At 43.9% G+C, this 12,166-nt stretch overlaps 2 protein-coding genes across 9 annotated transcripts in view; both read left to right on the top strand.

Moving 5' to 3' along the window:
- The window catches only part of LOC117559017 (DNA (cytosine-5)-methyltransferase 3A-like), a 58,767-nt gene that overhangs the window by 5,288 nt on the left and 41,313 nt on the right, over window positions 1–12,166 (top strand). For 4 of the 8 annotated variants that reach the window (XM_034235666.1, XM_034235621.1, XM_034235657.1 and 1 more), the window contains exons 2-8: window positions 921–1,058; window positions 1,209–1,354; window positions 2,561–2,732; window positions 3,555–4,886; window positions 5,301–5,524; window positions 5,612–5,644; window positions 6,614–6,742. In XM_034235666.1, coding sequence (XP_034091557.1) covers window positions 932–1,058; window positions 1,209–1,354; window positions 2,561–2,732; window positions 3,555–4,886; window positions 5,301–5,524; window positions 5,612–5,644; window positions 6,614–6,742 — 2,163 coding nt within the window. In that variant the 5' untranslated portion in view covers window positions 921–931. The remainder of the gene's footprint in view (window positions 1–920; window positions 1,059–1,208; window positions 1,355–2,560; window positions 2,733–3,554; window positions 4,887–5,300; window positions 5,525–5,611; window positions 5,645–6,613; window positions 6,743–12,166) is intronic. The other 4 variants (XM_034235675.1, XM_034235648.1, XM_034235631.1 and 1 more) reach the window with 3 other exon arrangements.
- LOC117559050 (DNA (cytosine-5)-methyltransferase 3A-like) overlaps window positions 1–12,166 on the top strand; it is a 117,506-nt gene that overhangs the window by 66,894 nt on the left and 38,446 nt on the right. The gene's annotated exons all lie outside the window — the stretch shown is intronic.

The raw sequence follows: 12,166 nt of genomic DNA, 5'->3' as shown, positions 1-12,166 counted from the left end.
CGTTGACAGAAGTCCAGCCATGTGTCACACCTCTTTTAAACATCACTGTTGGCTGAAATCGTCTCAGGAGAATACTTCAGTGTACCCTCGGTTATAGCTCCTCTAGAGACACTCCTCTCTCCTCTAAATTAGTGTATCCTCGGTTACGCTCCTCCAGACAGCCTCCTCCATAATCGATCCTCGACGACCCTTTAGAGAAATTTGTTTTCCTTCGAGACGGCGCGCCGACATCCGTTTCCGGGTTGCTGCCGGAGGGCCTGGGAGTCTGGGACGCGAAAATTAGAGAAATGAGAAACGGCTCATTTCCCAGGACTCGCGAGCGTCTGCTTGACGCCGGGACGACCGGCTGCCCTCCCCGACAGGCGCACGGATGCGAGGGCCATCACTGCGCGCACAAGTGTGACCGCAGTTTTAATTATACTTTAATCTTCTATTCTACTACATTTCATATGGACATATTTTACGTTTTATATAACTACATGTTCTGCATTGAGGTAAAACTACCTTTTTTCCATCTCCATAAATTATTACTATGCAGTATTACAGATACTTTATCAATTAAATACACACATTTTTCTCTCTTCTATCACTTCATGCATCCACAATCTTGTCATGTTTGCAATCCTGGCTTCAGTAAACATGTAAATGCAATCCAAAACAATTATTTACCAACAAATCCATGATATGAACGGACAAAAAGAAGACTATTAATGTAAAAAGTCTCACAATGGATGGTAAAGGTAATATTAATCGCAGGAACTGGTTACAGGTTAAACCAAACTGGGATTTAATAATAGTAATTAGAATATAACCACCAACACTCCTGCCTGCTGACCCACAGCCAATGTACAACATTTTGTGATTTCAATTATACCCCACTATCAAAGTCATGAGCATGTTCAATCTTTCTTTTTTCTCAGAGAGCTGTGAGATGGCGAGTCCCGTGCTTGTGACTCCGGAGTCCAACAGCAAAGATAAAAGCAGCCGTCACTATCTGGTGGTCTGGATAAACAATCTGCTGAAGACCCAATTCAAAGATGTGCGGCAGATGGGTTCAGGTAACTCATCAGTCTGAGCAGATATTATGCGAAAATCTAAATCTTTCTTTGGGGTTACCCCTTGTTCAGCACAGCGTTATATCCTCACTGCGGTGAAAAACACCAGTTCTACCGACACCTCTTTCTAACCCGTCTGTGTTTATCCCGCAGGTGCGTGCCACTGTCAGATGATGGACTTGGTCATTCCCGGCTCTGTGGACATGACCCAGGTGAAGTTTGATGTGCAAAGTGACGACGACTGTATGCACAACTTCGGTCTCCTCTGCAAGGCTTTCGACAAGAGCAGCATCACTAAGGTATGCTATCTCTTATAGAGACACGTTACAGTTTCTTGAGACGTGCGGATTGGTAGATTTCATACCTTTGAACCTACAATCTAGCTAACTGTTTCCTCCAGTTTCTAGCCTTTTTGGTCTGGGCCAAATGTCAAACTATTTATAATTTGTTTATTTTCTTTCTATATCTTATCGAGGGCACCAAATGCTGAAACCATATCAGACTCAACCCAACAAAAAACAAGAAAAGTGTTCACCTAAAAGTGGGCTACTTGGAGTCCAGGCTTTCTGTTAACCAACATGACAAAATATTTTGTTATGTTACACAGAAATGCGTGAACACAATGTTTTGTTTGTGGTCACAGTATCTCTGTTGTACAATTACGGTTAAATGAGGAATAAAGTGATTGACGGAGGAGCTGTGCATTCCCCTAGATCACAAATAAAACAATACTTAGTGCAGAAATACGAGTTGCTCTCATCTAATGGCGCATTTCCACTACAGCGCGGTTTAAGCGTGCCGTGCCCGGCTCGTTTTTGGTTGTGTTTCCACTTGGCTATGCTAAACTAGAGAGAGAATCGCTGGCAATTACAACAAAATGAACATATTTGACCGTGATTTAATTGTAATACACGTTTCAAAATGATGCCGAAGTAACAACATACTGATACCGGTTAGTAAAAACCATGAATGAATGCTTTGACAAGTCTGCAGACAGACGGCAGGCGAAACACCTTTTAAAATGCGTGTTTTCTGAATGTAGCTTGGCTAAGCTAACGTTATATATGCTCCGACCGTCCACACTCACAACAACGGCCTATACAGAAATAAATAAACCAGCGACTGTATTCAGACAGTCTGTGGTTTGTACTTGTTTAACTTTTGTCTAGTTTCTGAACAGATATGAGGAGCTGTGAGCTCTGAGTGCTAACAGCTAACGGCTGATGTTGGTTTTGTGGTTCGCATTGAAGATGACGTCACGGCTCCGCCTACACTGCGTTACTATAGTTACTGCCACAGCTACTAAACTGTAATGGAAACGCAGCATAAAGTGAGCCTGGCCTACCAAGGCCTAACTATACCGTACTAAGCCGTGCGAGGCCCTGCAGTGGAAAAGCGCCATAACTCTCTGCTACAATTGCTACCTTCAATGTTAAACTACACCCTTGATGTGCAATATGGAAGTTGTTTTAATTCCTAAATGTTGTCTTTTTGTCTTGGTTTAGACAATTCCAATCGTGGAGCTCATACGAGGGGACTCTCAAATCAACTTCGAGTTCATAAAGTGGTTCAAAGCTCTCTACCTGGCCAATCAGAAAAGGCAAGGGTACAACCCTGTGAGAGCTCGGGGGGGAAAGAAAATCAGCCCCACTGTCGCAACCACTAACCTGCTTATAGGTAACTTATACTTTCTGTCACTGTGTTACTCACCTGTTTCGCTTGAAAAATAAAGAAGCACTTAAAGGTAGGGTAGGTAATTCACTTCAGAAACACATGTTATATTCCATGGAATGCTCTTAACATCCTGATAGCAATGAATACATTAAATGCTTTGACAATAAATACATACAAACATTTCATCTGTGGAAGCCGTGGCGCTGTAAAAAGCACGACCAATCATCTGGATGGCCTCGATATCTCGTGCCCTCATTGGTCATGTTCGTGTGTGTTGGAGGAGGGGCTCTGTAAGGAAGTCTGAAGGAAAGGGCAGATTTCTTTCGGCTGCGTACTTTCAAATTCTAGCGCACTCGAGCTGGTTTCTCCATTCTTACCTACCCTACCTTTAAGCGTTTAACTGATGCAGCAGCACTCACAATGGTCTGCTTGTTTAAATAGAATAGAATATATCTTTATTGTCATCATACAAAGTGCAACAACATTTATTTGGCAACTCTCACTGCAGTAACCAATAGACACAAATAAATAAATAAGAGTGGTAAAAGCAGAGGTCGTAGCGATGATCGTGCAACGAGATCAAATTCAATGTCAATGTGCATATTTACACTTACTATCTAAAAACGTTAAATGTACAAAACTGTATGAATGTAGTGTATTTCTAACTGTGTGTTCATAAAGGGTTTTAGTGACCAAGTGAAGTGAATATGTCGGCGCTGTTCTTGTTATCCTTAGAGTCAGATAAATGCAATTGAAATGTACTAATTATAAAATGACGCAGCACATTGTGGTTTTAACCGAAACGTTTCTCTCTCGCTTTGTCAGAGGATTTCCAGAGCTCATCCGGTAATTTCCTTTTCAATGAAAAGTGGATGTATATTTACGACTGGGCCGACCAGAGTCCTCTCGGAGATAACTACACCTACTGCCGCACCTGCAACCGCAGCCTGAAGACATTACAGAGAGGCCCTGTTGAACTCCGGCGACATGCGGACACTAACAAACACAAGAAAAGGACTCGAATCTACCAGAAGACCGTGAGGCAGAGCCAGCGGTCCGAAACGCTGCCGTGTAGCGACGCCGCCGTTAGCTTCATCAACAAGCACTGCTACACCGGCCCGGCTAAATCTGAACACAAGGCTCGACTCTTTGCTCGCTGTCGTTTGGGGTCTCAGTATCCCAAAGATATCACCTCCGCCTGCCAGCACACGCCTTACTGCCTGTACATCTTCGGAGGGGAACCGCTGGGAAAAGACCACACCGTGTCCGTGGTCCTCGTTGGGTTTTTTGACGTTGACGCCTCCGGTCATTGCTTACAATTTTTGGATGCTCTTCAGTCAGAGGACAGCACCGGAGAGAAAAAAAAAGCCACGGCGGTGGTGGAGACGGTGAAGAAGTTCGGGTTGCACACGGATAATCTCGTGGCTGTTTATTCGGATGACAATGGCGCGGATTCAGAGCAGATCTGCACACAACTCAGGGAACTCAACCCCAATATAGTCGCTATAGGAGGGCTGTACGCCATCGCTGATGCTTCCTGCCATGCTGGGATCAAGGCGCTCTCCAATCAGGTCCAAGAGTTCATGGTAGACATGCACACCCACCACTCCTCCTGCTCTACGAAGAACGATGACCTCACGGCTGTTTTCGGCTCAGACATCAGTGCAGACGATCCGTTTGATCTCAACTCCGGCTGCCTTAAGTTCTGCCTGTTAGTCACTAATATATTGGAAGTATGGACGGATCTCATCGCGTACTTTAAGTCTTGTGACGGCAAAGATGAGAAAGCCAAGTCCGTCTGCTCCCAGCTGCAGGATCCCAAAGTCAGAGCCACGTTTCTGTTCCTGCAGCACGCTTTAAAACCTCTGCACAGTTTCCAGAGTCGCCTGCAGACGGAGGAGGAAGTGGACCGAGCCGACATGCTGCTCATCCTGCAGGAGGCCAGTAAACTGCTGAGCACCTACACCTCATACTTCCTCCGTCCTGAGGCTGCTGATCGCTTCCTCAAGGAACGAGACGCCCAAATCCTTAAAGACAAGAGTTTCCATCTGTCTGGTTCTGAGATCAATCTGGGAGGGAAAGCAGTGGAAGACTTCCTGAAGGAGTCAGAGGCTCTGTTCGAGGAGGAGGCGCTGTCTTTCTACGCCGCACTCACAGGTACGGACCAGATGATTTGGTATCTTATTGCAGATCGCCATAACGTTTTTCGGGCACTTAACATGTTAAAAATCACAAAAACAACACACTTAATAAAACACAGCAATAACAACAACCAAAACTCACATTTACTGGTAGATTTTCTATTGTAAAGATAATCATTAATATGTTCAAGAGTGACTTGAAAAAGCATTACAAACAAATCCGACTGATCTTTCATTTGAGCATTAAACAATTGATATAGTACGGCCATTGTAAAACCACAACAGCCAGATAGTAAAAGCAATATACAATTTAAAAGCTAAAAAGTGTCGAACGTTAAGGAGAAGAGTTTTAAGAAGCAATTTAAAAACAGACTTTGTAGAGGCGTCTCTTATTATACATTGTAAATGTTCCTGTTGTGTATGCCTGCAGGTTGCATTGCAGAGAAGCTTCCTCTCGGTGAGGAGACTCTCTGGAGCATCTCTCAGCTGCTGAACCCTCGGAGCAGACAGGAAGTGACGGGGAAATCAGTCGGGGAACTCGGGACTTCGCTGGGAATCTGCAGCTCCGAGGAGGAGGAGGAACTCATCGCTGAATTCCTGGAGTACCAGAAGGCTGAGGAGGGGGAGAACTCTGCACAGGTACACATGCTTACAGTATGTATAATATATCATTCAAGATTCACGGCTTTTATTGTCAAAGTCAACTTTATTGACAATCTCAAAATATGTTTGTACACACAGAAAGATGGAAATACTGTTTCCCACAGTCCCGAGGTATAAACAAACTCACACATTAAAATTCAAGAACACTCAAAATAACCGTTCACTTCAAGTAAGCAGGATATATATGAAAAAGATGATGTGCATAGTGCAAATTGTTACAGCTACAGGCTCCTCCAACAGTACAACACAACATTTGTTTATTTGTTGTTTTTGTTTTTCAATAACAAAAGTATTTCTTTAAAAGGTGGGGTAGGTAATTCGCTTCAGAAACACTTGTTGTTATATTCCATGGAATGCTCTTAACATCCCGATAGCAATGAATATCTGAAATTCTTTGACAATAAATCCATAAAAACTTCATCTGTGGAAGCCGTAGTGCTGTAAAAAGCTCGACCAATCATCTGAGCCGGCTAAAGTAACTGGATGGCCTACCTGCCTGTCAGCCTTCCATCTGGGCACAAACTGATCTCGTGCCCTCATTGGTCATGTGTGCGTTCGTGTGTGTTGGAGGAGGGGCTCTGTGAGGAAGTGGCAGATTTTTTGCAGTTGTGTATTTTCAAATTCTAGCGCACTCGAGCTGCTTTCTCCATTCTTACCTACCCCACCTTTAAGAAACAAAAAATATATATATGTTAGTAATTTAGTTTTTGGGAGAAAGGGTGGGATTAAATAAGTGTTCTTCCCACCCCTTCTCGGATGTGTAATTAAGTAGATCATCTGTTTATATATAATTTAGAATCAGTAATATTTTTGTATATTAATTTGACACTGATTGATTTTGTATTGTATAATAATTCTCATGTTACATTTTTGTATTGTTGTTTTACACATTCAAAATAAATCAAATCAATAAAACAGAAATAGTGCAAGTAGATAAAAATAAAAATATGTAATTCAACATGTACATTTTCTACTTTTTTTCGTAATGCTATTTTATTTGTATTGAGATATTGTACTTTTAATTTCGATTGTATGCTGCTGCTGCAAACATTTCCTCATAAAAAGTACTTCTTATCTTAGGTTCCTCTGGAGGAGCACTGGGCCAGCGTACTGAAGGACACTAAGCCCGGATCAGGGTTCAGGAAGCTGGTTCTGACCCTGCTGGCTCTGCCCTGCCCGCCCCTGGAGGCGCAGCATGTTTTTACCCAGGTCAGTGAACAGGAGCCGTGTCAAAATATGTTGTTGTACTGAATACTTCAAAACTGTACTCTTAGCATGACATTCGGATGTTACATGCTTTCATTGTGTTTAAAGAAAGAAACTCAAACTTTTTCCTGAAAATCTAAAAACTCTCACTTATATCAAAAAATCACAAAATTATCACTTTTAAGAAAATCTGAGGATTTCAGGAAAATCTCCAAATTCTCACTTTTATTAAAAATCTCTAAATTCTCACTGTTTAAAGAAAATCTCTACATTATCCCTTTTTAAAGAAAATCTAAATTCTCACTTTTTCTGAAAATCTCAAGAATTCTCAATTTATTTTTTTATTTTTTAATAAAATCTCAGAATTCTGAGTTTTATCAAAGAATCTCAAAATTCTCAACCTTTTTCTGAAATCTCAAAATTCTGACTTAATTTTTAAATGGAAAAAAGCTTAGTTTTTATAACGTTGTGTAAACAGCCCATGTTGTGATTAGTGCTGCGTACCTGGGGGGTATACCACGAAGCAGGATTTTCGCTAAGCCGGCTAAATTCAGGGAAAACTCCGGCTTTCCGGTCCTACGAAGCTGGTTCTCTTTTTAACAGGCTAGATCTCCATGGTTGTAGTTCCAGTAATCCAAAATTCGGTTCACAGATAGCAAATAAGCTTGACTCGGACAAAATACGTCTCAGGATAGTTTGTTTTTTACTTACACAAAAAGGTATCAAATACAAACACATATTCTCTCAGGTATCAAATACAAACACATATTCTCTCAGGTCAAAAAACTATGTTGCTCGGTGCTTCTTTCTCCTTCTCACACACCAATCACCAGCAGCTGCCGTCGGCTATAACGTCTCGTAATCACGAACAGCTGCGGTCGTCTATGCCCTTAATTTCACGCGGCTGGTTCCAATAAATGATATAATAGCACTAACAACAAAAGATAATAATATTCAAAAATATCAGACTATACATTTTAACATATGGCTCCTACATTTCCGGCCCCTAATTGGCTAGGCATACCAATTACTAAAATTAAACTTAAATAGGACCATATCATCTAAACATAATCAAGCAACTTTACGAACTTATATTCCCTTTTTTTTTACTGGAGGTCCGTTTTTGTTTCCTTGGGGGGGGCCATCACACTGCTTCGAGAAGCAGACAGAGCTTTGTGATCGGTCTCACTAAGACACTGGTCTTGGTCTTCACGCTGACGCTGCGTACAGCGCCTTTGGCGTCTGACATAGTCTTAAGGACTCTTCCCATCACCCATGAATTACGAGGGGCTGAGTCATCCACAATTAAGATGATGTCTCCTGGCTGGAAGTTTCTCCTTGGTGTGGTCCACTTCTGGCGCTCTTGTAGGAGAGGTAGGTATTCCCGTGTCCATCTTGACCAGAACAGGTCAGCCAGATATTGTGATTGTTTCCATCTGCGTCGTGAATACACATCCTCCTTCCTGAACACCCCTGGGGGCACGCTTGATTTAGACTTGAGTAACAACAAGTGGTTTGGTGTGAGTGCCTCAAGGTCATTGGGGTCATCTGAAATCTTTGTGATGGGGCGATCATTGATAATGGACTCCACCTCACATAGCACGGTCTGAAGGCCCTCATCATCCATTGCTTGCTGTTTGAGCACTGAATTAAGAATTTTCCTAACAGTGCGTATTTGTCTTTCCCACACTCCTCCGTGGTGGGAAGCACCTGGGGGATTGAAGATCCACTTGACTCCTTTTTGTAACATTGCATTGTGTATTTTGGACCGATTCAGCTCTTCAATGGCTTCACGTAGCTCTCTTTCTGCTCCAACAAAGTTGGTGCCGTTATCAGATCGTATCATCGCCACCTGTCCTCTTCTGCTGATAAAGCGGCGCAAAGCATTGATGCAAGAATCGGTATCAAGGGAGTAAGCCACCTCGATATGCACTGCTCTGATTGCCAGACAAGTGAAGATCACGCCATACCGTTTCACCAGGCTGCGTCCCCGCTTAATTTCAAAGGGTCCGAAGTAGTCTACTCCGACGTTGGTAAAGGGGGGTTCATCTGGCAATACACGATCTTTGGGCAGGTCGGCCATTTTCTGCTGTCCAGCCTTGGCATGTAGTCTCCTGCACACTGTACAATCAGTTATGATCCTTCTTACTGCTGCGTTAGCTTTTGGAATCCAGTACTTCTGCCTTAACTTTGAGAGTGTATGATTCCTGCCTCCATGTCCAACTTCTCTGTGGATGTGTTGCAAAAGGAGAGTAGCGACACGTTGGTTCTTAGAGAGGATGAGGGGGCGCTTAGCCTCCTCTGGCATAGCAGAGTTGTTTAGCCGTCCACCTACTCTAAGTATGCCGTCTTCCAGAACAGGATCCAATCTGCTGAGTGGACTACTCATCTTGACATGTGTCTGTCCTTTCTCCAAAGCTTTGATCTCTTCCAGATATGCCTGCCTTTGGCTGAAGCGAACAAGCACTTTTTCAGCTAACTCCAAATGTTCCACGGTGAGCAGATTCTTGTTTAGTGTGGCTCTGTATTTCTTCATCTGCTGCTTAAGAAAGGTTTCTTGATTTGCAGGGTTGTCTTCTGAATTAATACAGGCGGCTTGGAACTCTTTCCTTTTTCCACTGAGTTGCAGCAGCAGATCTTTAATCCGGAGAAACCATCCCACTGCTCTCTTCAGCTTACACCATTTTGAATAATGATCAGTGAGCTTGTTCACTGTGGCTACTCCTTCGTCTATTATTGTAAGACAGACTGCAGGTGCCTTCTTTACCTCATCGTCATCTTCCAGTACATTGCTTGACAGATCTGGTCTTTCTGGCCACTCACTTTCATTTCTCCACAGGAAACGTGGGCCTTGTATCCAGTTCTCACTTTGGATAAAACTCTCAACTTTCAGACCTCTTGAAGCTTGATCCGCAGGGTTCACAGAGGTGTTCACATATCTCCATTGGCTTGGTGTAGTAGCCTCACGAATGATTGAGATCCTGTTTGCGACAAAAGTTTTGAAGCGAGATGTTTCGTTCTCAATATATTTCAGTACAGTAGTACTGTCTGTCCAGAAGATAAATTGCTCCAGCTTAACCTGAAGCTCTCTTCTTAGCATCTTGTCGACCTTGACGGCGACGACTGCTGCTGTCAACTCCATTCTCGGAATGGTGATGTGTTTCAGTGGAGCGACTCTGGACTTTCCGATCAGCAAGGAAACCTTTCTTTTGCCTTGGTTGTTTGTCTGCACGATGTAGGTAGCTGTTCCATATGCATCCATGCTGGCATCGGAAAAGTGGTGGAGCTGTGCCATCTTCATGGGTTCAACCTCTGCCGGTTTGACGCATCTCTGCACATAACACTTTGACAGCTGCTCAAGGTCGGCCAACCACTTCATCCATTTCTGGGCCTACCCACTGTCTATCTTCTCATCCCAACCTCTCTTTTCCCTGCAAAGGTCTCTCAGAAGGAGCTTCGCTGGCAGTACCAATGGGGCCAGGAACCCGAGGGGGTCGTAGATGGAGCTAACGATGGACAGGATTCCTCGTCTTGTAGCTAGTTTGTCCTGTGGTTGCACCTTGAACCTGAAGGTGTCTGATTCAGTGCACCACTGAGTACCAAGGGCTCTTTCCATAGGAAGCTGCTTATGGTTCAGGTCAAGATCTTTGACTTCCGTTGTTCTGTCTTCTTTAGGGATGGACGACAAGACGGCCCTACTGTTGCTGACCCACTTTGTAAGCCTGAAACCTCCACTGGCGCACAGATGTCTGAGGTCCCTGGCCAAAGCAACAGCATGATCTTCTGAATCCACAGACTTTAAACAGTCATCCACATAAAAGTGTCTGAGAACCGTTTCCACCACCTCGGGTGTTGTTTTGCTTCCTCCATCCTGTGCTGTTCTTCTTAGTGCATATGATGCACAGCTGGGAGACGAGGTAGCGCCGAACAGATGCACTGTCATTCGGTAGTCTTCCATCGGTTTGTTCAGATCACCATCCTGCCACCATAGGAAACGCAGAAGATCAGCATCTTGGTCAGGGACTTTGACCTGGTAGAACATCGCCTCAATGTCGGCCATCAAAGCAATAGGCTCTTCTCTGAACCTCAAAAGGACACCAACAAGGGAGTTTGTGAGGTCAGGTCCTTATAGCAGCTGATCGTTAAGTGAGGTTCCTTGATATGTGGAGGTGCAGTCGAACACTACTCTTATCTTGTTTTTCTTTGGGTGGTAGAGACCGTGATGAGGTATGTACCACACGCGTCCATCTTCTCGGCTTAACTGTTCTATGGGGATTTTGACAGCGTAGCCTTTTGCAATTATACCCGTCATGAAGTCCTTGTAATCTTTGTACAGGTCCGGGTCTCTGCCATGCAGCGGTTGTTTGGCATTTTGGCTGTCTCGTTTTGCAGTGGTAAGCCAATGCAGTAGTGCCCATCCCTTAACTCTGCAGATTTTACCACTGACCGCATAAACTGATGATCCTCCTGGGACATCTCTTCTTTGTCTTCACAGCTGAGTTCTGAGAAGTCTGTGTTATATTGCTTGATCAACAGTTCCTCTATGTTAGCTATGGAGATGTGGTTGGCTGTAATGTGGCTCACAACTCCATCCGCTGCCTTGCTGCCATCATCTGTCTTCTTCGGCCCATTCACTACCCATCCAAGGGCAGTCTTAACTGCATAGGGCCCGTCTCCGATGCTGTTTATCACCTGCCATGGCTCCAAAGCTTTAGGGGTGTTGGTTCCTATAAGCATGGTGACTTCTCCTATTATCTTCGGGATTTTCACCTCTTTCAGATATGGCCACTTCTTTAGGTCTTCCTGCAGGGGGATGTTTTCTTTCTTGACCGGTATATCTTTACATGTAAAAACCTTAGGGAGTTCAATGTACTTCCTTTCTTCAAGTCCACACACTTCCAGGTCCGACAAGATACAACTTTGGGCTGGCTTCTCCTGGCCCATAGTTCTGAGTAGGATCGTAGTTTTCTTGCCTCGAACGTTCAGCTGTGTCTTCAGTGATTCAGTGCAGAAAGTCGCCGTACTTCCTGGATCCATGAAGGCATACGTCTCCACAACCTTCTCACTTTTATTGGACTTGACTTTTCCCGGTACTATAGCAAGTACACATTCTCCGGCCCCAGTGTATCCACATGTTTCCTGTGTCAGTGACACGAGACCATTTGAGATGTTCTCATCTGGCTTTCTAAATGTAGCACTGTCCTTCTCAACATGCAGAATTCCTGGGTGTCTTAGGGAGCAGACTTGACAGGTCATCCTTTTATTGCAGTTTCTGCTAAGGTGTCCCTGTGTAAGGCATCCAAAACAGAGGCCTTTAGCTTTCAGAAACTCAATCCTGTCTTTCGGTTGTTGCTTTTTGATGCTTCTGCAGGAATCGAGTGTGTGGTCTCTATGGCAGAACAAACAGGGTTTTTGGAAGGCATTGAC

The sequence above is a fragment of the Gymnodraco acuticeps genome, unplaced genomic scaffold, assembly GCF_902827175.1.
Source record: "Gymnodraco acuticeps unplaced genomic scaffold, fGymAcu1.1, whole genome shotgun sequence".
Taxonomy (NCBI): Eukaryota; Metazoa; Chordata; class Actinopteri; order Perciformes; family Bathydraconidae; genus Gymnodraco; species Gymnodraco acuticeps.
Note: the sequence above shows the minus strand (reverse complement) of the source record. Positions and strands in the feature narration are given on the sequence as shown.